Raw genomic sequence first — 25,156 nt, 5'->3', positions numbered from 1 at the left:
GCGGTGTCTGTATTTGTGCTACCCAGCAGCAGGTAAATATTCTTCAACTTTGGAACATGTAGTTTTTACTGCATGTTGTAGGACATTATCCTGCTTTACAGCACCTTTATCATTCACTGAGTCCCTTCCACCAAAGCTCCAGGTCTGACTGAACGTATCACACACATCCAAAGAGAGTTGTTGCAGCTCTCACTGCTGCAGCATTCTAGTAGCAACAAACTGCATGCATCAGGAGTGAGCTTTCTTTGCAATGAGCTGCAACTGTAACAATGAGCAAATGGGAACAGGTTACTTAGAGCTAGATGAAAGAATATCCAGAGCAAATAGACAGTGTACAAAAGGTAGGAAGGAACCAGCAGGAGCTGGTAAGGGAGAAGCCTATCCCTGTGAGGAAGAAGGGGGAAAAATAAAAGGAAGAGAAGAGTATAACAGTAGCAGTGGGCAAATAAATGATTTTTTCTATTCTGCATTTCAGGCTACTAAAAAAACAAACAAACAAACAAAAAAAAAACACACAAATTGAGACAGTTTTAACCCTATAATACAAAAGTGTCATATTTCATTGTACTTGAAATGTTTTTATTTCATAGAAAAGTTATATTTAAAAGCCATTTTAGACCACATCCTCAATCCCAAACTATCAAAAAAAGGAATTTTTTTAATATATTTTCATCCAGTCTGCATTTGTGGTTTTTTTTCCAGTAGGAAGTATGTGTGCAACTGTATAATATTGGCATAAGGACACTTGATGTCTCCACCAAGGGACGGATGCTGGAAAGGAAGGAAAAGGGTTTGGGGGTCTATGTTTGTGACTGGGAGATACCCACAGTTCTGTCTCATATGCTGGTGTTTAAGAAGGCTTCTAGTATGAAGTGGAAGCCTCTATACTAGAGCAAATCATCATCCCCACTGTGCTGAAAACACCTCGGCATAGCAGCACAGGGCAATATTGCCCTGACAGGTCATCTGATATTCCACAAAGGCTTTTGTGTAGTGTTAAAAGTTGCAAAAGGCACTTCATCATTAAGGAGGAAGATATGATCCTCAGCCTTGAGAGCTTGTGCTTTGAGTCACTCCTGCTGCTAGCCCAGTGCTGATATGGGCTCAGGCTGTAGCCACAACACTAACCCTTGCCTCTAGTAGGAGATCTACTGGTCTCTCTCATTTATTCCTAGTATATAGGAACATTAAAGCAACCCAAGTGAATTCTAGGTGAATCTTTATCTACAGCCATGTATAAAAAAATGGCACTGGCAGTTGCACTGCTTTGCATTGATTGGCTGGTGTTGTGCTGAAGCCCCTACCATCACCTGTGCAAGATGGAGGGCATCACAGACACTCGGTGCAATCTCCCTTCCTGAGAGCCAGGTCACAGCTCTCCCAGGGCTGCTCACAGTTCAGCACTGGCATTCTGTGTCATTGCTTCCCTGGGAGAGGAGGCACAGACCACATGCAAGGTGCCACCCTCACCTGCTCAGGACTCGCCTGGAATTGGGGCTTTTCTGAAAACGTGTGCTTTTCTTCTGAGCATACATGGAGTGAAGGGGAGCAGTGACTTTTCTCAACTTTTCCTATCACTCAGCACAGACTCCAGAACAGCAAGGTTCAGAGGTATAACTGAAGGGAGCAAATCCCTTCTTGTTTCACTCTGTCATGCTCTACAAGCAGTTCCCAGTCGCCCCTCTGCCAGAATTCACATGTAACAGGATGGTGTAGCTAGCAAAGGTGAGAATGAGGGCAGGGTGGTGTCCCGCATCTCCCAGCTCTGCCACCCTTCTTTTTCACAGCTTTGACTCCTCAAGGACTATGGGAACAATGCAAGCTTCTGGCATCACTTTCTGCAAGTCAGAGAGAGAAAAAGAATACGGTTAGGATCCTGGGTGGCCACACTTCGGCTTCAGAGACCAGCAGGTCAGAGGCTGGCTCATTCACAGCTCCCCACTTGTGTGCACAAATCACAGAACCACATAATAGGTTGGCTTGGATGTGACCCTTGAAGATCATCTTGCCATGCGCAGGGACACCTTTCACTAAATCAAGTTACTCAAAGTCCCACCTGACCTGACTTAAATCCAAAGAATCACCATTACCACACCCTGAGGGCTCAATCCAGGAGTGCACCCGGCTCACTCTTTCAGAACATTCCAATGCCCAGACAAATGGCTGGAATAATTCCACAGCATGGTACAGACAAGGCCTTCTTCAACATTCATTACTTGTATCCTAAAATGCCATAAGAAATTAAAGGCATTTTAGCTTTGTTTTTTTGCTTTTTTTCCTAAGACCTCTGAAAGAATTAGCCTGAATACCTGAACTTTCCTACAATTTCTTCCCTTAAAGCAGAGGCAGCTGTACAGTCATTTCACAGAGGAAAAGCAAGGGCAGTACAGCTTGTTGCCAAATTAACACAACCTGGGACTGCATAAAACAGCTGAACTTCTGCAATTCCAATTCAGCCTCCCTGGGTAGGGCTGGATCAGCCCCTCTTGCTGCATCTTTGAAGGCGGAGTTATGATTAGACCTTACACTCCCAGGTCCCCCAGCAAGATTCAGAAATCTCTCCAAGTTCTGGCTAAATACACTGAGACACCTCAACTGTCACTGATTTAGAAGACAGCGTGCAGACCTGTAAGGGTAAACATGGGTCTTGTACAGCCTGGACTCTGAATTAACTCACTGCAGGGCAAGACTGAGACCTGAGGCAGGAGTCAGAGGTGCACAAATAGGTTTGCATCCACAGTGCTGTTTGAGATAAGCCCAGGCAGCATGAAAGCAAGAGTTACAAAACAGTTTCATTCCAAGTGGCTTCTTACACAAACGGCAGCTGAAAAGGTTTTGAAGAGGTCAGCAGCAATATCCGAACACAGAGTGAGACCAGAAGAGCTTCAAAGACATGCCTGGAGGCAAGAGCCAGGAAGCACAAAAAAGAGAAAACTTCCCATCGGCAGGAGGGTTTGCATGAAGCAGTGCTAAAGGTAGGAGCAACAGGAAAGCTGCATTTAGGCTTGAGAAAAGCCGTGAGACATAGAAGCGTGCTGGCAGCTCTGAACAGGCCCCCCAAGCACCTCTGGGGACTCAACGCTTTTGTGGTGTGGAGCTACAGGGGTGATGGTTTAGGCCAGGATGCTGGGCTCCATGTCTTGGGACAGGAAGGCTGCTCCCACAGGTGGGAGACACAGTACTAGAAAAGGACACGCAGCCGGCCTGCCCATGGCTGTGGGAGAAGGCTGCTTGCCATACAGTAAACACACAGAAGGTGCAGGCAAGTCTAAGAAACAGGAGAGGGCGCACACACTGTGCCTACTATGTAAAATTCCATCTTATTGTTTTTTTTTTTTTACTGGCAGTATTTCACTAGAGCTGGAGCATGCTCCAGCTTCCAAGGGACTCCAGTATGCTACAGGAGTAGAATGCTTTCCACGGTGTCACGGCCAGCCTCTAAATTGCAGGGATGAAAAGGCAACATAGTTTTGGGTGTTCCACTGAGATTCAGCAGACCCATCTTCATACTGGGCAAATGCACAACCATCAATACATGGTACTGAGCCCTGACGGAGTCCTGACCTATCCAGGACACAGTTTAAGAACACAGCAGAACTTGAGCCTCGCTTTAAGCAAATCCCTTATTATGACTGCATGTCTAGGATGGCCGCTGATCTGCCCAGAATCACCTACGCTCATCAGTGCTCAGCCCTGCTGGTAGAGTAACACTTGAGACTAAAGTTTTGAATTTTATTGCAATACAAAAACCAGGACAAAGCCAGAAATCACTTTTGCACCTACAGTCTGCTATCAAAAATAGGCTCTTGATGCACACAAATACACAAACACACAAAAAAATCTCCTACTATATGAAATCGATGTGAATATCCTGAATACACTTCAATCCAATTTGTTACATTCAAAGAGAGCTAGCAAAGCCCAGTCTGAAGAAAAAGACAGTCCAGACACCTTGAGATCCTGCACAAGCAAACAAGCACGATAACTTGTTTCTTAAAAAAAAATATATACATAAGCTTAGAAGTATTTCCAAAGAACTGTTGCTTAAGAGCTTTCTTGTAGAAAGGCACTTCCGACTCAAAACAACTACAAAAATCAGCAAAGATGTTTCTTTACATTATGCAATAAACAATAACGGACAGTTTGCATAGGTGCTGGAAACCAGGAACAGATGAGCACAGGCTGTATGCAGCATAATTATGACAATAATATGGATCCCCAATTCACTACTGTGAAACCTCAATGCAGAATGTTGGAATGGCTTCAGATACACTTACGTATATATAGCCCATTTTACATGATAATGAGTCTCTCTGTGGGCATTTGATTCAAGTGTCCTGAGATACAGAATGCTGACGCTCTAGGAATTGACACAAATGAGAGGACTTTTAGAACCACATTACAGACTTCTCAATAGAGGACAATGTTCACAGTACCATTTAGATCCATTAAGTTCAACTGCAGCATCTGTCTAACTGTAACCTTAAGCAGCAAAAAGGCACTGACAGAAGACAAAGTGCTTGTGAGCACAAGGCAGGTCCTGCAGGAAGAGGAGGAAACTGTCCTGCAGTGTTGACAGTCACCAAAAGCTCTGACAGGCAGCTGCCTGGAAGCTGTGGTTCCTGGGCAGACAGTGAAGGCAGATAACAATACCATCTCTTTTCACTGATGCTGTGGCATTATACATTCCTCATCTCTCTGACAAAGTCAGCTGCTCAGCCAGATTCTAGACTTTCTATTTCATCAGCAGAAGATAAAACTTAGTGAAGATCTTTCTGTATGACAATTAGCACGTGTATTTTTCTTTTCTGTATACTCTGAGAAATCAAGCTGTTTCACAGTCCTACTCTGCACAGTTAGAAGCTGTGAAGTTCTCCACCCAATCATTTCTATTTTCACACCAGGAAGATTCAAACCTTGCTAGGCCCAAAACCGGATGACAGGTCCCACACAGAACAGTAAGTCAACCATCCACCTCCACCATGGGACTGCACCTCTGTTGGGTCAGTATCAGAAAAAACACACTCATCAACAGGACCACACGACCAATAGTACAGCATTTCAGTGGACAGGGTGCACAGCTCCACGACCCTGCAATTTCTGGAAGCTCACATCTGACTCTGAATGTGTCTTCTCCTTGCAATAGCTATAACACAGCATGCCCGAGCCTCACAATGCCCGTTTTGCAGCTGGGATGAGAGCAGTAACACTGGCAGTTGTACCAAGACAGGACCATTACCAGTGAAGACAATAGCATAAGCTTCAAACATCAAAAAAACTACCAGTACACTAGAACAGGCTTGCCCAACTCATGCAGCTTCAGCTTCTCAGCTACTTCATCCCAAGCGAACACGATAGATATATGCCAGCTAAAAAAGCCACAGACATGGGTACAGCTTTAGAAGTGCTCAGTCTAGAGGCAAATCTTGCCCAGTGAGTGTAACTGCTCCTCATGCTTGCGTCAAAGTGTGGCAGCTTCACACTCCCTGTAGCTCATGCCCAATCTTAGCGGGTTTGAGGTGGTTTTCTCCAAGAGACCCTTGTGGCTTCTGTCTGTTAGTCCCATAGATCATGGCCACAAGATGATACACACATTTGATGAGAAGCACAGGGTAGCCCAGTTAACCTGGCAGAGCAGCCAGCCAGCGCGCAAAGCAGAGAGCAGTGAGTAATAAAGCACCACACCCAAAGCAGCAGCTTAGAAAATGCCAAGTGCCACTAAGATTCACAGAAAGACAAGCACAGAGCTTTACGATTTTCAGGTGCTTGTATACCAAAAGGCACCAAACCAATGACTTTGTTATTGGTTGTGATGAAGTCCAACTCTTCTACAGAGCTCCTGGTACCACTTCCAGACAAGAATCCAGATGGTAAAAGTAACATCCGAGAAGGGCCTTCAAACACATTTCCTCTCCCCTGTAACTTACTGTCAATTCAGTTCATCTGCTCCAGTACCAGACTTTGCAATGCTGCACCTCTTTGAACACCTCATCCAACACAAGCTTGGTGGGTGTTCACTACTATGGAAAGCTGTCTTATCTTTCCTCTCAAAGCCGTACCCAGGAAGGGCAGCTCTCAGCACTCTATGCCTGCTGTTGCTATCCCAGAAGTGTCATTGGCTTGGTGCCTGTGCCACCCGTGAGTGTTCAGACAAGCAAATTAGTGTGATTCTCCTACCTTTGTATGTGAGCTAGTGAACAGGAATGGGAATTGATGGGATTGGGGTTACAAGCTACAGTCCATAAGCCGTGATCTGATTGCTGCCTTGAAGTCTCTGTAACAACAGCCACAAGTCAGATCCCAGAAAACATGGAGGCAAGTAGGGAAGGGGAGGAGAAAAAAAAAAAAAGAGGAACAGGTAAGAAAGAAACCAGTACAAACACCCAAGCACAGGTAAGTCAGCCATGCCACATGGCAAAGCTCCAGTGTACTGACACCATCAGAACTCCCCACAAAGGCAGCACAGAGTGCCTCTGCCCACCTGGCTGAGGGATCCATAATAATGCAGAATACCAGGTTCAGCCTCACTTCATTAGGTCAGGCACTTGGGGCCGGTTGTTAAGCCTGAGAAATAACCTGGTATGCCCAGCCATTTGTAGTAGAAGTGGAAAAGGTGTCTATAATGACTTCCACAGAGCATGAGTCCTCAAGGGAAAGTGCTGGCATTGAAGTTTTTGACTGATGAGACCTTCTACCACACATGCATCCCTCTGGTTCTTACTGCAGTCAGTTTTGGAAGCTTTTAGGATTACAGAAGTGACCTGTACTACTTCTGTTCTGGTCTCAACACCTCCTCTCCAGCAGCAAACTCTTACAACTTTATTTTAGATTTATCTAAAAATGTCAAAAGAGTACAATTCATCTAGCAAGAGAAATGCCTGACAAGAAGAGAAAGGGCCTTAATGCCACTAGGCAACATAACCTTGATATTTTCTGGATCTTCTACATGTTATGAATTAACTGTGTCACCAGCAACTCTCATGACAACCTTGCTGGCAGAGGGCTTGAAGAGAAAGGATGGCTTGCCTTAAATTTTATCCTGTTTCATCACTGCTAATCATGGGATACAAGCAGTTTGGTGTGTGCAAAACAGACTGCTTGTAATCCTAGCTCAGCTAAACTAAGTCTCTTCCCATTAACTCTACTCATACCAGGATTCCAGGAGAGCAGCAGTCTTCTATCTTAGTTGCATAAACCCTGATGCTTACCACTCCTACAATCAGCTGAAGTTGTCAGCCCCAGAGCAGAAAAAAAGCAAGAACTGTTCTTAAGTTAAGACAACAGGAGAGGCTACTTTACCCAAACTAAGTACATTTACACCCTTTTTTTTTCCCAGTCTACTCTAGAACTTTATGTGCAACAACTACCCACAGCAGCATCAATTCCATGTACTTATCCTACTTTCTGCATTTATGCTCAGATAGTTCTATAAAGACAAAACAAACAAACAAAAGGCATATATTTTGTAATTGAAAATCCACCTTCCTGAGGAGCTGGTTGGAGTAGGGCTGCTTCTTGGACCTTTTGGTCTCTCTCCAGATTGGACTGGCAAGATTAACTGGAGAAAGGCAGCATCATCTTCTGAAAAAACCTGACTTGAGCCAGCAGAGAACTGAGCTTATTCACTTTGCCAGTCACGGTCGCTGATGGCTTCATGAACACTGAATGGACATCTCTGCTAACATCCCAGAAGAGGAGTACAGAGCATTAAGGAGAAGCGCCCCAAGAAACCACCAATCCTCTCCCTCTCCCTGCAGAAAGAACTTCTGAGAGTATCCACTGCAGTTCATTCACTGGAGGCCCTCTCCCACATGCAAACAGCTGCAGTGATTGCAACATTACACCACCAGGACCTGCTACCCTGCCTTCTGACATAAGCTAGAAGTTTTGCCTACAGCACTACATGAAGTGTAAGGAGCTACACTGCTGAAGCCCTGATTTGGGTTTTGCCACTCACTTTCCTCCTGTCCTGAGCAAAGAACTCCATTTTGCAGCTAAAGACAGGGATGAAGAGGAACAACCTGCCTCTCTAGGGAGCTGGAAGAATAGTTACCCAGCTCTAAACGAGGCAGAAGTATGGTTAGAGGAAAGAAGCCAGCTCAACTCCATTCCACAGCTGTCTTTAACCGAGAACAACACATGTAAAGCTCTGCACACTCCCAGAAAATCAGAGCCCACAGAGTCTGCAGAACATTAAAAGTAAGCCAACAGAGGCTCCCAGCAGCTGGCAAAGCTGAGATTACAGCCACCTGTCTGAACATGCCAACAAGGAGCTTCCCCACAGGCTGGGCAAGTGGTGGGACAATAAAATAGAATCACAGCTACAATCGTAACTCAGAAAGGGGCCAGCTCCATTCCAAGAAGTGAGGTTTGTGCTGAGCCAATAGCAGGTGCACAACAGAAACTGAAGGGGGATTTACTCACTGTGTGTTCATTTTCCACATTTGCCTGCTGTCTTCGGAGATCAGCCCTAATGAATGCTTCAACAAAGAGAGGAAGAAAAATGTAAAGGTAGTTTAATTACCATGCAGATCCCAAATCAATTTATCTCATACTCAAAGAGGTAAAGAGGCCCAAGGAGAATGCATAAGGGTGAGCAAGGGAAACTACTGTCCCAGAACAAGGAAGACAACACTTCTATATGGTGCAATAAGGAGTCTCTGTCCTTCCTTTTTCAGAATGTACATCTTGGAAACTCCAAAAAGCAACCAGGGCAAGAAGCCTTGGATCATTTTTTAACACAACCCAGATGCTTCAAAAAGTACTGTGACACTGCCATGGGGCTGCTGTGTGGGTTCTGCCCTTCCCTGAAAGTAATGCCACCCCCTAAAGCCCTTCAATTCACATGCCAAGCCCAAGGGGAAGAGTCACAGCAGAACACTCAGAAATTTAATTACCTGTCATAATGGACCCCAGGAACAGGAAGGAACAAAGAAAGAGGTTTCCTGCCTTTGTCCCAAAGTGATCTATGATCTGCCCTTGGCTGATGGTGAAGGCAATACCGAAGATCTACAAACAAACACAAGGTCAAGCTGTACTGTTATAAAGTAGCCTGAACAGCTTCCCCGCTTTATCGAACTGTCAAAGCATACAGGCCAGACAAGCTGTTGCCCTCGCTAGGCTAAAGTTTAGTTATAAACACATCCAGGGATACCACCTTTCAGTTGATGGGAAGACAGGAGACCCTTAAGGCTAAAAGCCCGTCTCTGGGCAGAGACTAAGACCTCTCTCACTGGACTGCTAGGAACAATGATGGAAAAAGCAAGTATGACTGGCTTCCTGATGGACACTTTCCTTAACAAAAACAGAATGGGTGCCAGTAAACAAATGCCACAAGGACCATCACTTGAAATGCCAGGTTCTGAGGTGCTTAGATCTGTAGTACACAGGAATAATCGCAGACAAGAAATGAGATTCAAGGCTGGGAACTATAGTTTGAGATCTCTGCCTACTAAGAAAAAGCAAGAAAAAGAAAAACAATACCAACCTGTGCTGAGACATTAAGGAGCCCTGATGATGTTCCTTCTGATTCTGGGTATGTCAACTCTGCAGCAAATTCAAAGCCCAAGGGAAGGTACCCTGTCATGAAAAATCTGTGAAGAAACACACAGAAAAGAAGACTCAGTGACTGCTAGGAAGAAGACTGAAGAGGCACAGTGTAGCACAAATGCCTGCTGGGATGCTGGACTTACTGCTCAGGATATTTCCAGTATCATTTCCACAGCCCACACAGCTGCCTGACTCCCTCTTCATGGCATAGGTCTCCCTCCTACCCACAAACACTTTTGCTCACAGCCTCAGGCATGGAGCGAAGCCAGCAGGAGGCTGCAAAGAAGGAGGTAGTAAAAGCAGCATCTCCCAAAAGCAACACAGAAGAGCATTACCCCCAGCACAGTCCATCAGCCAGACAGGCCTACATGCATTTTCCTTATTTTATTATTTTTATAATATTTTAATATAATATAATATAATATAATATAATATAATATAATATAATATAATATAATATAATATAATATAATATAATATAATATTTATTTTGTCCTTATCCCACATGGGAGCCACAAGCAGGATGCGGCTCTCTCCAGTCCTTTCTGGGCCATGACTTTTGCCTCCCTTCTCACATCCTAGCAGCTCAAGCACGGAGGAAAGCAGCCTGTACATGAACTTACCCCAGAATGCCTGCAGTCACAAAGACCACCCAGAGGTGGCCTAGGTTCAGAGTGAAAGTGTAGACTATCATCCCCACCAGAGACATGATATAGACCACTAGTGTTGTCTGTCTGCAAGGAAAAGCACAGTCAGGGTTTTATATAATCAAATTCTCCCTTTCACCCATACATCTTGGCATATCTTGCAGCACACAGTAAAGAAAAAAGCTGTGCAGCTCTCATGCACTCCACACTCTGAAATAATCAGGTCTGGAGGACAGACCCTCATCTAGAACAGAGGGAAAACCAAGGTTGTTGTTTCATGTGTATTTGTTTTTCAGTGCACTGCAGTGATGCCACTTTTTGTTTAAACTAACTTCTACATTTGGAGAGGTGAAATGTAAGCTGAATAAGAAATAGGCTGAAGGATAGAATTACAGCTTCCTGGCTGTGCTGACCAGGTCTGAATTAGATGGAATTTCTATGAACAGGAGTCTCCAAACTTCACACAAGTCAATGCCAAAATACATGCTTATCATCATAAGCCTCCACGATGCAGCTGTGATCCTCAGAAGCTTCATCTCTTGATGACGTGGTCATCAATCTCTATGATGTAGTCATCAATGGCTCCATGTCCAGGTGGAGGCCGGTAACGAGCGGCATCCCCCAGGGGTCTGCCTTGGGACCGGTGCTCTTTAACATCTTTATCAATGACATCGATGGCGGAATCGAGTGCACCCTCAGCAAGTTTGCTGACGACACCAAGCTGAGTGGTGCGTTCGACACAGTTGAAGGAAAGGATGCCATTCAGAGGGACCTCAAGAGGTTAGAAAGGTGGGCCCGGGTGAACCTGATGAGGTTCAACACGGCAAAGTGCAGAGTTTTGCACTTGGGCCGGAGGAATCCCAGGCATCCATACAGACTGGAAGGAGCGGTCCTTGAGAGCAGCCCTGTGGAGAAGGACCTGGGGGTCTTGATAGATGAAAAACTTAACATGAGCCAGCAGTGTGCCCTTGTGGCTCGGAAGGCAAATGGTATCCTGGGCTCCATCAGAAGAGGGGTGGCCAGCAGGGACAGGGAGGTGATTGTTCCCCTCTACTCTGCTCTTGTGAGACCCCATCTGGAATACTGCATCCAAGTGTGGAGCCCCCAGTACAAAAAAGACAGGGAGCTGTTGGAGAGGGTCCAGAGGAGGGCCACAAAGATGATCAGGGGGCTGGAGCACCTCCCCTATGAAGACAGGTGAGGGAGCTGGACTTGTTCAGCCTGGAGAAAAGAAGGCTGTGGGGTGACCTCATTGCAGCCTTTCAGTACCTAAAGGGAGCCTACAAACAGGAGGAGAATCAACTCTTTGAAAGGGTAGATAACAGCAGGATGAGGGGAAATGGTTTTAAGTTGAGGGAGGGGAGATTTAGGTTGGACGTCAGGGGGAAGTTCTTTACAGAGAGAGTGGTGAGGTACTGGAACAGGCTGCCCAGAGAGGTTGTGGATGCCCCGTCCCTGGAGGTGTTCAAGGCCAGATTGGATGGGGCCCTGGGCAGCCTGGTCTAGCATTAAATGAGGAGGTTGGTGGCCCTGCATGTGGCAGGGGGGTTGGAGATTCATGAGGTCCCTTCCAACCCTGGCCATTCTGTAATTCTGTGATCTCTGCTAGCAGGGACAGTTGGCACACTGGGAAAATTGTTTTCTGCACCCCCAGCCAGTTTTGGTCTCAGTGCAGAAGTCTGATGTTAGTTTCCCAGGCTTATGGTTCAAGTTTTTGAAGCAGTTTATAACTGCTTCACTATTTCTCGACAGTTGCCCATATTTGCACTTCACTCCTCAACTCCAGACAAAGAAGATGAATGAGTTAGTGACCAGATGTGGTCAGGACCTTGTTTCATATTGATGCTATGTCAAGCTGCAAGAAGGAAGTTCCCAGAACACACAGTCCTCCAATGAGAACTAGGCTGGCTCAGAGAAGCAAGCAGCTCTTGCAGTTTAAAGCAAGTTATGTTTTCCACTGGAACTGCAAAACTTAGAGAGGTGAAAAAAATGAAGAAAACTTTTCAATCTTGCCATGGATACCATACATTAGTAAACTCAAAAAAACAACAAGCTTTCTTTATTGATCTATATCCCTCAGTCACTAGGCTCCAGCAGTACATAATGAATTGACAGTCACCTGGGAAAAACAAGACTGCAGGCTCCAGGACAGTGGAAGTCACACACCAAGAAATGCCCTAGATGTGCATACTGAGTTTGTCCCTACTTGCCACAGTCCCCAGTAGACAGCTCTGACTGCAACTCCTGCTGCAGGAAACAGCCTCAAACATACAGGTAGGCTTCTGTTAAACAAGGCTTTAGCAAGACTCTGCTCCCCTGAGTATATCATGGATGACAAAAAAGGAGACTCAGTGACAAGCAAGGCCCAAAATTTTGCATACAAGCAAAAAGCTTAGCCAAGACGCAGGCAGATACTGGGCGTAGGGAAACAAAGGAACCCCTGGGGAAAGACACCAAGGCAGGGTGTTTCTCATGAAGCGGCCTTTTGTCAGCACATTTGCTAGTCAGAGGACAAGGAGAGTGCACTATGACTCTAGGGGCACCCAGGGCATGGAAGAATGCCTTGTTTTGCTTGATAAGGTTCTTATCACTGTCATAAACATCTTATTGGAGGGATAAAAACATGAAGAAACAGATTCACAGAGGACATTTGTGAAAAATACCAGGACACTGCAAGCTGCTCCCACAATGCCCCTACAGGGACTGAAAGCTATCCTCAACTGGGACAGGTACAACTAGTCTCCTGGAAAGGATGCCCAATGCAGTGAGCATGTGTTTGAAGTTACGTGTCCTGATACATCACCTTAGGTCAAGTGGGCAGGATATGGTGAAGGCATGCCCACTACACCAGGACTAGCCTGGAAAAGGGTTACAACAGCAGGCCCAAAAGGCAGACCAGGATAGGCTGGCCACTTTTTTTCAGTGAAAACTCATATGTCCCATTCTCTACTATCTGAGTCTTCCCTCCTTCTCACAAATTTTAACATACTTTGGGCCTGCACAGACCCAGGTTTAAAATATCACTTAGGTACTCTACCTGGTCAGTGGAGGGAGATGGTTATTTCTGAAACAAATATGACAGTAGAGAGCACTGTCTGGAACTGTTAGTTAGACTGAAGCCCATGTGAACATTGCTATTAAAAGCTAAGTTCAGCTGAAGAGAAGCACTGACCTAAGGCCTTCAATTCTAAACCAGGCTCCCCTAATAAATGCAAAGACACCCAAAGTGAACAGGCAGTCACCAAGTGTCACAACCCCATCTCTCTTTCCAGCCAGGAAGTTGAAGGATGCATAGGAAGTTCCATTTAACTCAGAGTCAGAACTTTTCAGAATTTTTCAAGAGGTGCTCAGCTCTCAATCAGCCATCCCAAAGGCAGCCTGAGCTCTGGGACAGTTCACTTGCACATTTGTTTGGGTCAAATCTATGCCTGTTAATTCCAAAACTAAGAACAGTGATGGGGCTACTTTAGGGACTTGCCTGCCAAATAAAAGCAAGAATGCAAGGCCATTTGGTGCCTGAGCACAACAGATGGAGAAAGCCTGACTTTGCACAGCCTCACCCCTGGAAGGAACTGCTGATGGGACAGTGATGATCAAAAATCCACAAAGTGTTCTACAGTTTCTTGTGTTACTAATCTCCTCCTGCTCCTCTCAATCACAGCTGGATCTCATTCACTTGCTTCTCTCTCCCTCTCTCTTTCTCTGAGCTGACTAAAAAAAGGACTTGACATCTTTCCTTCCTGATTTTCATGTGCTTACCATTTCATTCCTGACACTATCAGAGCAGTGCAGAGAAGGGGGAGGGTACCTGCCTAGAACATCTGGCATCTTGACAGTTTTTTAAATAGACTTTTAAATGAGGCTAAATAAAGATTCTGTAGCACTCTGAAAAAAAAAGAAAAAAAAATGCTAGTTCCACAGAAATCCTAGTTACTAGGCTGCAATGGAGAGCAAATTCTTAGCTTTTCTTCACTTAAGGCTAAATCTATGCCCAGATATTCTTAGGAGCCTGTTGGATAAGTTTTACAGGTGGCAGAGCTCTATTTTTCTGCACTCTCAGGCTTCTCTGCCCACCTATGTGGCCCCTTAAGCATATCCAGGATTTTATTTTTCTTCTATGCTTGCTGAACTGTAAGTTCCAGCTCCGCCTGCTGAACCACGAAGTTCTTCAAGCCCTCATGCTACTACTGAGTTCCATTCAGGGAGAATCAGGAAGACCATCCACCCAAGCTGTGCCAATTGAGGCTACCTTACCACTAACCCCAATCTGGAAAAAGACAAGTTAGTTTGCACAATTAGCTACTGCAATTCACCAAAGCTGTGTTTCCATTTCCTAGGACTGCCAAATGAGAAATAAACTCAATGGTACGTGATCTAGAAATGACAAGAGACCTACTGGTCTCTCTATTAGTCATTTGCTCCTGTCCCCTAGCACACCCCCATGAGTCCTCATGTTCCATTCTTTCTTGTCAAAGAAGCCCAGTTCCTCTGCATTTCTGAACCCGTACTTGATTGCTAGGCTGGAGGCCACTTCAGAAGCTATAAGCCCTCACTCAGCTTGCCAGATTCTCCTAAGCAGCCCACAAGATACCAGGCAGTTTAAAGGCAGTGGTACCTTACAAGGTAAAAAGCTGCTGCAAGGAAAATACCTTTACAGTTGCCTTCATCACCTGCGTATCACCAGAAAAGCCCCATCCTTCTTGAGCTGCTCAGACAAGTTACAGTCTCAAAGTGAGCAGAGCAGACAAACTGGAAACTGATTACACGGATCCCCACAAAAAAAAAAAAAAAAAAGTGTTCTCCATTCCCCAAGACACACTATATAGAAAAGTCTGTCAGCAAGATCTGAGTTCCTGAGGACTGGGAGCTGCAGGACACCCAGAGACCCTTCACTGTCAAATGGGCATGGTACGCTGACCAGATCTGCTGTCTCAGCCCACCAAGCAGTAAATCCAGAACCACCCATCCACAACCTCGTCACCCCTTCCCTTGCTTCTGCCCTGAATACAGTAACATGCACTCATACAATGCCTTTGGGCACTGGATTAAATGTGTCTTTCATTAAATAGGACAAAGATGCACAGAAAGCTGATTTGTAAGGGCAGAGAAATGGTCTGGTACAGTTGCGATTCTGCCTGTGCCAAGAGCTCTCTCATCCCTGGCAAAGCAGCAGTAAAGCTATCTTATCGCTCCCCTCCCCCATGTTTCCCTAGGGAGCACTAGCACTAGACCTCATATGGGTCCATCAAAGACTAACATGCTGCCCCAAACTTCACTTCAGACTAACTGGATTCTCAATAACTATGTTTTTTTCCCTGCAAACCTTTCCCAGCGATTCAGTCTCTGGACTATCAAGCTGCAACTGTAGAGTTGCTCTCTGCACAGAGAGCAAGAAGAGCACAGTCACTAGCAACACAGAGGCAAGAGACTTACTTGTAGGTTTTGGTTCTGTCCAACCAGAGACCAGAGATTAGAGCACCAGCCATGCCTGACAGTACAATGGTGAGTCCAATCCTGCCAGCATTCACCTCCTCCTTCTGTGGTAAGACACACACAAAAACACATGAAGCCAAGTCATAGCCAAAAAGTGAGGTGTGGAGAACCCAGACACAAAGAGACACCAAAGTTAGTGTCCCATATACAACTTCTTCTGTTAACAAGCTAATGAAAGGCAGTGTTTGCAAGAACTTTTTTGGGTACAAGCACTTCTCTCTGGGCCAGCCCAGAGAAAACATGAATGTGCTGGCCAACATGAACAGGTATCCTCAGAGAAGTCAGCCTAAACTGACTGATGCTTGATATCTGGCATCAGGATTCAGGCCACATCAACCAGGAAATCCTGGGACTCACTACAAGGCAGCATGGACAAGCTCTCTTTGGTGCTCTGTCCCAGCAGTAAATATCACAGCAGCTCAGCATCTGGAGCACACACAGATTCCAGGTGCAGATACACCAGCAGAAATCACTGTCAGGAATAGGGCAGAGACAACTGCTAGGAGAATCTCAGAAGAAAGAGCTTATACTTGGGTCATTTAGGGCATGAAGGAGTTGTCTTTTTTAGAGCTCCCATTCTTCACAGAGTGCTGTAAAGAACAAAAGGAAATGATGGTCTCTAGCCAGCCAGCCAACCCAGGCCAGGGCCAGCCAGAAGTGCTGCAGAAGCACTTTAACCCAGGCCAGAAGCACTGTACTTCTCACAGACTCTCCTCTGGCTGCTAATAATGGACAATGGCAAGCATCAAAAGGCCACAAAGACTGGATGCACTTACTGGGTAGTGATGGACGACCATGCGGTTCAGCAGAGTGGACAGGGAGTAGAAGCAACCTGTATTCAGACCTGAGAGGAGGATAAAAATGAGGCATATTCAGTCTGCTGCTATTCTGCTGTAGAAATGCATCAAGATCATTAGGACAGCAGTCTACTGTCAGGCTGCAGAATATCAGGAGATAACTATAGCTGGACAGGCTGGGTAGTGGCAGAAATGCAGACCAAGGACAACTGGATCTCAGCATGCAGTAGGAAGCACCCTGCAATGTCAGGACAGTTCTTACCTGAAGAGCCAGAAGAAAAGCTGTACATATTTCTAGTACTGAAAGGTTATGCAAGCTCTTCATAGGGTATCAACCCCTCCCGCACAGACAGAGGCATCTTCAGCAGTGGCGCTGAGTTTTCTCAAAGCAATGGCAAAGTATCTGCCTCAGCATCAGGTGAATCTCAGGGCCCAAGATTCAGTTAACACCAGTGTACTGATCAGCAAGGTTTCCTTCCCAAAGAACCACCTGGCAGCTCTCTCCCGGCTGACAGTAAAGGACAGTCTCTCCAAGCCAAGAAATACCAGAGGGCAAGAAGGAGCAGATCTAATAGCAAGCACAGACAGCACTTCCCCAAGGCACCTGCATCTGCATGAGGAAAGTCTTGCATTTTTACAAGATACCACTGAAGCCTGAAAAATAAAAAAACTGTGAAAGTAATCGTCCTTCAGAAAGGGAAGTTAGATTAACTGTTAGAGGCGTCAGCCACCTGGTGAAGGTTTCTCAGTATCACCCAAGGTGAGAATGGAAACTGTTGAGGGTGATACTGGTCAAGCCATATTCAGACACCCAACTGCAGTACACATGCAACTCTGATTGAGTTGAATGCCTTCCTGAAGGGCATGGAAAACAAGAGTACTCTTAAAATATAAATATATATATATATTTTTTTTTCTTTTACAGTAGACAAGCATATCCACATGGGTGCTGGAGTAACTATCACAACGGCTACACTCTCACCTTGGGTGATACTGAGAAACCTTCCCCAGGTGGTTGATGTCTGTAACAGTCAGCTCAACTTTCTTCTCAGAAAGTCATTTACATTTGCAGTTAGTTTCTCTTCAAGGCTCCAGTGAACTTGGTAGGGGGAGGGAAAGGGACACAGATTTCACCACTGCAGCTCACATTTACAGGCTCCATAAAGTGGCATGGGATTTTAAAATTCTGGTTCAGATGCCAGAAATTCTGACAGCTCAGATACATGTCAAGTTCCCACTTCCTGTTTTTCCTCTTTCAGCCTCGGCTAAAAGCAGAAAGATGGCAATTGTAGAGAAGTGCAGTCTAGCAGGCACAGCTTTGACAACACCCTGAAGTCAAACTCCTGCTTCCCTGTTCCTGACTTGGGCAATCCTAGACCCAGCCCAGCACCCTACACAGCTCAGGAAGCAACCAAAGAAGCCACAAGATTAACAGCTGGAGGGAGGATCTCACTTTGTTCACACACCATCCTTGACAACTTTAAGCAGAGCTAACTTCACAGCTTCATGAGGCAGAACAGATGAATAATCTTATGCAAGTGATCCCATAAGCTGACTGCCTGTGGCAGTGGTTCCTGTTCCAAATGCATGTCCCAGGAAGTGACTGGAGAGGCAAATAAGCTGAGTGACTTGCTCTTTATGCACAAAAAAAACCAACCAACCCTTTTCAAGTGTTATCTAGAAAGGCTGGAAACTCCTGCAGCCTTGAAAGCTGGCTCTTTGCAACTCCTGACTATGGCAAAGCACCCCACAAGAATCTAATCTGAGTTCATCCCATCTCCACCTCCTAGCTCACTAGGAGACACAAGAAACTGCAGCATCAGGTCATGGGAGCGTGGCAGATCAGAAGTCCTTTAAATCCTTTACCTACTGCTGCTTCACCTCAAAGCTGGGCACAAACATAGGCCAGTCATTTATGTATCTAATACTTCTCACTTAACCAAGAGTACAGCAGCCTGCTGGGGACAGCCAGACTCTGGTAGCTGATGCCATCAGCATGCCAGCTCCACAGAGGCTCTGTGATGCATGGGATTTCCAAGAAAGAGAAGGGCACCTAATCCTAAACTGGGTAGAAAGAGATGCTGAGTTGGCAACAACACTTGGCACCGGAGTCAGACAAAATAAGAATCAAGACAACGCGTCCAATTTGCATTTGTGAAGGCTGGCAAAAATGCAGGCATTTTACATGTCACAGTTGCTTGGTGAAGTTTCTCCACAAATTATAGCCAGCTGTTTGAATGCCTGTAAAATGAACAAGAGATGTTTCCAATAGTGCCCAATCGCCTTTGCAGATGAGGAAACCAGAACCAATAGCTGGGATAAACACATCTGAAGGTTTGGCCTCATCTGATTCATTAGTTAGTTACCATTTACTTGTAATGTGCTGTATAAGAACATTTTTGAGACCTCACAGTGTCTCCTATATTTTATAAAGGCCATAAAGGGGAAGTTTATTGCCTAAAGTTCCAAAAGGAGATCTTACGAAGCCTCTGACTAGATCTCAATTCTCCCATAACTAAGCAGTGTATTACCTACAAGCCAGACTAGCAGGTCTTCCTCTTCACCTTCATCATCATCCAGAAAAATGATTCCTTATGCAGACCTCATTATCCTGCCTTTTCATCACTGCCCCTTTCCAAATGCTCATTTTTTGGAGCTGTCTCATCATTCCCATTTAACACCCCCTTCCCAAGCTTTCCCATCCTTTTCCTGCCCACTGCCTCTCTGGAGCAACGTGCAGTTCTAGTGCAGAGTCCAATTCAAGAAACTCAGGAGTTTCGTCATGCCCACTCCATGCTATGACTCAGCTTTACTTAGGCAATGCCAGCAGTCTTTGGGAAAAGGTAGCTTGAAGATTTCCCTGATAAACAGTTCACCTGCACTAGCACTGTTGCACTGCCACCAATGTTTCCACCACTGCAAGCCTTACCACAGAAAGAGCTGGCAGCTGCTGGTAATATCATTTTACCTTAAAGATCCACAGGCCTGTTCTGACCTGGCATCCCATGAAGGCCCACATTCTTTCTAAAGCCACAGGAGATGAAGCAGCAGGTCATTTCCCGTTCTCTCCCCTGTTGCACACTATGCTAATACAAAAGCTAGGACAGGCTGCAGATATCTGTGTTTGCGAGGGAGGATGACTCAGTTGTGCTCATGTGGCTGGAGATGTCTTAAATCTTGGCCAACATAACTACTGACTTGATTAGGAAAAACTGTCCCCATTTTTAAAGCCAGACAAGTTAAAAAAAAAAAAAAGTTTCACTGCTTAGTTCCTTCTCTGAGTAACAGTCACTCATCTTCACTGCCAGCAGCCTTAAAGTCAAGTTGGATTGATGTGAGGCTGACACAGGGAGGAGCAGAATAAATGCACAGACCGGCAGGAAGAAAGGTGGGATTACTTTCCACATCATTTGTGACTGCCAGGAAGGAATCATCCCTGGGAAATATGCTCTTCGTACTGAGAGCCTGCCTCTCTCACCTCGGGCTTGTTCACGCCTATTAAAACTAATGCTTTCCCCTTTCTTTTTCCTGAAACGTACAAGCAAACTGAGCAGATGACACAACCCAGCTTTTAATCAGCCTGCCTCAGTCTGTTTCTTGACAGTTTTTTCAATCTCCACTTTCATAGAGGACACCAAGTACTAAAGGAAAACAAAAAAAAACACAACAGCAACATAAACCAGCAGAGCCTAACAGCGGTCTGAGGGGTGTTTCTAGAGAACTGTCCTAGGAAGGGAGAGGAGATTTTAGCAGCTCCAAGGACCATTAGCACCCTCAGAAAGTACAAAGCCACCATGTTACTCTTTCCAACTGGACATGCCACCCAAAAAGTTCACAGCTGAACACAGAACCACAAAAGTTCAAGCACTCGTTATCTTTCCTCCTGAAAAGCTTCCACAGCAAGAAGGTAGGAAGAGGAGACAGACCACTCTGCAGACAAGCCCACAACTCTATCATACAGCCAGATGCAGGCTGCAGTGGCCTTTCCTGTCACCACTAAAGAGAAAAATACTTCTCTTTAGGATAGGACATCTGAGCATCAGGAACAGATTCAACACATCACACTGCCCTCAGAGAAATACAGCAAGACTGCTGAAGAGAAATAGCAAATCCAGTGTGTAAGAACAGATGGCAAAAGAACATAGTCTGCAATACTTCCTTCTATTTGCTTTATAGGGATTGCCAGAAAAGCTGGAGCAATCTGAACACCTACACGCTCCACATCACCTCCACTGGGAAGCCTGGCAATCATACACTTTCCTTGGAAAATAACTTGCACTCAGTGCAGTGACTTGCACTCAAACACAGCTCCATGTTTCTTAAGTAAACACTTAGATTAGTTCAAGTTACTAATGAACTAGAAAAGAAAAAAACAACAAAAAACAGAACTTGATAAGAAAATCCCCTGAACAGAAAGCGGTCACGAGCTGAGAGAAAAGTGGTGAGGTCGTACTGTCCTGCGCATTCTTGCCCTGTTTATATTCTTCCCTAGCCATTTGCTTGTAACCACTGCTGGACAGACTGCAGTGCTAGAGGGACCCCTGACACATGGCAGTACAGCTATCCTTACGTTCCCCTAACCCTGCTCAGCCCCGTTACAGCCCTGGCACAGCACAGAGAGAGAGGGAGAAGCTAAGCATGTCTATCAGAACAGAAGAATAGCCAGAACTTACCATAAGTGACCATAAGCAGCACAAAGTTGGCATTGCGAAGCAGGCGAAGGATTGATTGCACATAGGAATATTCCTCTGTTGGTCGTGACTGGATCAGGGCCTGAGCTCGGCTGGGAGGATATGGAGGTTTCTCTTTGAAGACTGAAACCAGAAACAAAATAGACATGTTTGCAACAGTGCAACTGGGGAGCCTGGGCACACGAGGAGGGAACTGTTCAAGGGACAGCACAGCGGCTAGTAAAATCAAGTGTATAAAACACATCAACATCCTTCAGATTTGATTCTCTGTGCACAAACTTATCCAGAAACAGGAGAAGAGAGTGTCTCTGCAACAACTCCTATCACTGGGGAAACACCTTGCCTTTAATAAGCAAGTTGTACAGGCATTTGGCAGAAGAGTTGGCAGGACTAATAATGTGGTCTGCAGGAAGGTAGAGAGACAGCTGCTGAAGTGTTGTGTGGACATACAAATGCAAAAGAGAAATGAGAAAAGCCATCTGGCAAAGGTGGCCTACTGCCCCCACAGTATCCAGTACTTAAGGAGCCCATGCTAGGTTTTATATCAAGCCTGGCACCTCTCAGTCTGGACAAACTGACTCTAATTAGCATTAAAGTGGTGCTCAGGATTCCAGGTTGTCAGTTATACACTGCTGTACTAGGAGACACAGCTATTTTGGTACCTTGTCTATTCCCTACCCCAGAATCATTAAAAATCTACACCTGACTCACCTACCAGGCAATATAAACAAGCTGGCAAGAAGAATCTCTTAAAAAAATAATAATTTAAATATTTAGCAGGTAAGCTCTGCTCTCCAACGAGCATGCCAACCTGTCATGCCGATGTGTGAACTGGAAGCCAGATCTTTAACAGGGGGAATTGCATCTCCAGTGTCCTGCTATTGCCCTTAGCACTTTCTTTGCTCCACTCCCAACTGGTAACCTGTTTTTTTCTTCCTGAGAACAGCACGTTCTTGCCACATAGCCTACCTCCTCCCTATCCTTAAGATGTAATCCGCTCCAAGACATGACCCAAAGCCCAGCATCCTGTTTGTAGGCAAGACTGCGAACACTGAAATATTTCTATGATCGGCATTTAAAGGGCTTATTCATGCCAGGGTTTTATAACATAGACAGTCAAAAGATGAAATGAGCAGTTTGACAGGCTCGCTCACAACCCCCCCTGCCCTTTCCCGCCCTTCTACGACTGCCATTCATTTAGGGCTTGAAGCAGAAAGATCTAGTATTACATGACACAGACAGCTGTGTGCAGGGACACATCTCCAGATGATCTCCATTCACACAGACAGGCTGACCTCAGCTCCACTTGGAGTCATGCATATGCTTCCCACGTCCTTACCTATGACGACCAGGATGAAAAGGGCTGTTGCCACGCCTGCTGTCATGAAGAACATGATGCTTATGTGGTAAGCCAGCTTCTCCACATCTTCCACATTGGGAACGAGCACAGGAGGGATCAGAAAGCCAAGAGCAATGCCGAGCTGAGCAGGAGAGAGAAGGGACACAGATGTGGCATGGAACCATAAAACACTGTCACTAGCTCAGAGCTCATGAGAAATGCAATCCTCCTTCACCTGGTAAGAGCTCAACTGGGCCTATTCTAGTTTCACCTCCAAAGTGAAAATCTCCTTTACCACCTAATAACTGAAAGCTAAACCAGCTGCCCACAGCAACTAGGCCATGAGAGGTCTCCTCCCAAATTCACAACTATGACATTGTTCAAGGAAAGGTTTTATAATATAATTGAGCAGAATTAATACTAGCCTACAACAAAGTGGAGTTCTTGTTCTCCTTGTGCTCTTCCACACATGCTCCTGTTCACACACACATTCCACTCCTTATCTTGCATCTATTCAGGTGCCAGCCCAGTCATTCAATTATCTAACTTGGCTCATTATAAATGGTAGAAAATGACACTTCCAAAAAAACATCCAGTTCTTTGTTGGGTCAATGAGTTGAACCTATTTTTCCTCATGCCTGACACAGAGAAAGGCTGACGTAATGTCAAATCCTGCCCACTCCTAATGAGTGAGATATCAATCTGTCTTAGCCATTTCATTATTTCTGAGAGAGCACCCTCCCAAGACAAGGCTCACCCTAATACTCTCACAGCCTTCCCACTGCACCAAGGGAACATAGAAAAAAATCAAAGCCAAAAGCAAAGGATACGTGCTACCAACCCTCTCTAAGCGCTTAAGTTGTGCAATGAGGCTTCACAACTGCCTCAGCTAAAATGCTTGGCCCTGAAGGGCAGCAAGAGGAAATCCCTACAGGTTTGTCCTCCACTGTGCCAAGAGCCCCACATGACCAGCTGAGGAGCTCCCACAGTGACAGCACAAGCTTCTGTGAGGACATTTGGGCTCTTTGCTGGGTAGCTGTTTCTCCAGGAAAGCAACTAGGAGCTGTAGCAGCACAGGCTTTGCCAGGTTGACAGGTAGGACTAAATATCACAGGCCTTCAGTGCCACCCCTCAAACGACAAAGGGGACAAACAGCTGCTTTTATGCTTGGGAGCATGCATTTCATAAAGGCCGAAGTAAAAGTGCACTTATCACATTTCTGAGTACTCTAAAGAGGAGGCCTAACAAAGCCACTTTTTGTTCCTTCTCCTGTATCTCACTTTGCAGTTGCATTTTGTTCCCAAGGAGTGTATTTACCTGCTCCTCTGCCCCTTTCAGCACTTGAACACCTCTCAGACATCAGAAAAAAAGAGCCACAAATCAGCTCAGCTCTCACTTGCTTTCAGAGACGTTCTGCACATTCATCCCTGTACAGGGCAAAAGCAATCTTCTTTTTATCAACAACCTCATTTATTCTTTCTTGGTTTGAGCCTACATTTGTGAGCAGTAACAGGGCACACACGAGAGCTTCAAACAGTTGGAAGGACCGAGAAGGCACCCAAGAAAGAGACGGCAGGTGGCCATGCATCCATTCTCACCTCTGCTTCAAACATAAAATTCCAGTCTCTTTTGCAGGCTGGACCCTTTGCGGGGCGTTGGAAAAGCGCTCACAGTGCTGGTACAGTGCTAACTGAACTGAGACAGACTAGAAATGTTAAAAAAAATCCCCCCTGCACTGGTTACTCATGCTATATCAACAGCCTTTCAAAGAGCCACAGCTCTCATTCTCGTGCTGAAAAGTGATAGGAGTATGCAAAACATGAAGATAAAGGATGTATTCAAATTAAGCCCATTGCATGTACCATTTCATTATGGAAACATCAGATAGATATGAACCCATTAGCAAAACCACGACCAGCTGCCCCACGATTATGCAGCAGACCAGCAGCGCTGCCCAACAAAAGGATTCATTGCTCAGTATTTTTACAGTCTCTGGAAAGGGTATATTAGTGTCAGCCTTAATCTACAAGCAAAGAAAGCAAGGACCAAGAAACACAAGCACTCTGCTGCCCACTAACCACATACAATTGTGGCAGAATACAGAGCAGAACAACCCAGGAGCTCTGTGTCCCTGACAAGCTCAAACACCTTCTGGCTGGCCTTCTTGCAATAACTCCTCACACCTTCTGCATGCTCTTGCAGACATACCTCCTCATTGAAGCACAATGAGGGACTTCTTTTAGAAGACCCACTCACTGGCCAGGATAAAGATCACGGAACAAATACACTCAGGTGCTACATCTGGTGGTTGTAACAAAAGTCAGTTTGTGCTGTGTAGCAAGCTCTTCACAAACAATTCTACTCCACCCAGCTGGTGGATCTTTGAGGCAAGGAAGCCGCTCATGGCTCAGAGCTGTCCGCTAGACTCAGAAATGTATTTAACTTATAGACAAGTAAATTTCAACTGCATCTGGTCAAACTCCTCCTGTGTCAAATAGTGCCCTTTCTGGGACACATGATAGCATAGGTCTGGATCAGCAACAGACACTTGCACTGAGTTCACTCCCAGGACATCACAGGACCTTGTGGGAAGAGTCATCAAGAGACTATGGATGTGCTATGCCACACCAGGCCACTTTT

The 25,156-nt window shown here is 45.5% G+C and overlaps 1 protein-coding gene across 4 annotated transcripts in view; it reads right to left on the bottom strand.

Moving 5' to 3' along the window:
• Nucleotides 1-95: 95 nt before the first annotated feature.
• Nucleotides 96-25,156, bottom strand: part of FLVCR2 (FLVCR choline and putative heme transporter 2) — a 34,460-nt gene continuing 9,399 nt past the window's right edge. The window contains exons 2-11 of one of the 4 annotated variants that reach the window (XR_016466987.1): nt 22,517-22,658; nt 21,160-21,300; nt 16,466-16,533; nt 15,630-15,733; nt 10,173-10,283; nt 9,488-9,593; nt 8,898-9,009; nt 8,425-8,480; nt 6,178-6,274; nt 96-1,838 (exon numbers count right to left, since the gene is read on the bottom strand). Coding sequence is in view for 3 of the 4 variants with exons in the window: in XM_090141396.1 (XP_089997522.1) it covers nt 7,653-7,751; nt 8,425-8,480; nt 8,898-9,009; nt 9,488-9,593; nt 10,173-10,283; nt 15,630-15,733; nt 16,466-16,533; nt 21,160-21,300; nt 22,517-22,658 (939 nt within the window). In the remaining variant the exon portion in view is untranslated. Of the gene's footprint in view, nt 7,752-8,424; nt 8,481-8,897; nt 9,010-9,487; nt 9,594-10,172; nt 10,284-15,629; nt 15,734-16,465; nt 16,534-21,159; nt 21,301-22,516; nt 22,659-25,156 lie in introns of all 4 variants that reach the window. The other 3 variants (XM_090141397.1, XM_031593907.2, XM_090141396.1) reach the window with 3 other exon arrangements.

This window comes from Phasianus colchicus, chromosome 5 (genome assembly GCF_987193195.1).
Source record: "Phasianus colchicus chromosome 5, bPhaCol1.hap1.1, whole genome shotgun sequence".
In the NCBI taxonomy this organism is placed as follows: domain Eukaryota; kingdom Metazoa; phylum Chordata; class Aves; order Galliformes; family Phasianidae; genus Phasianus; species Phasianus colchicus.
This window is presented reverse-complemented; position numbering and strand designations above follow the sequence as displayed.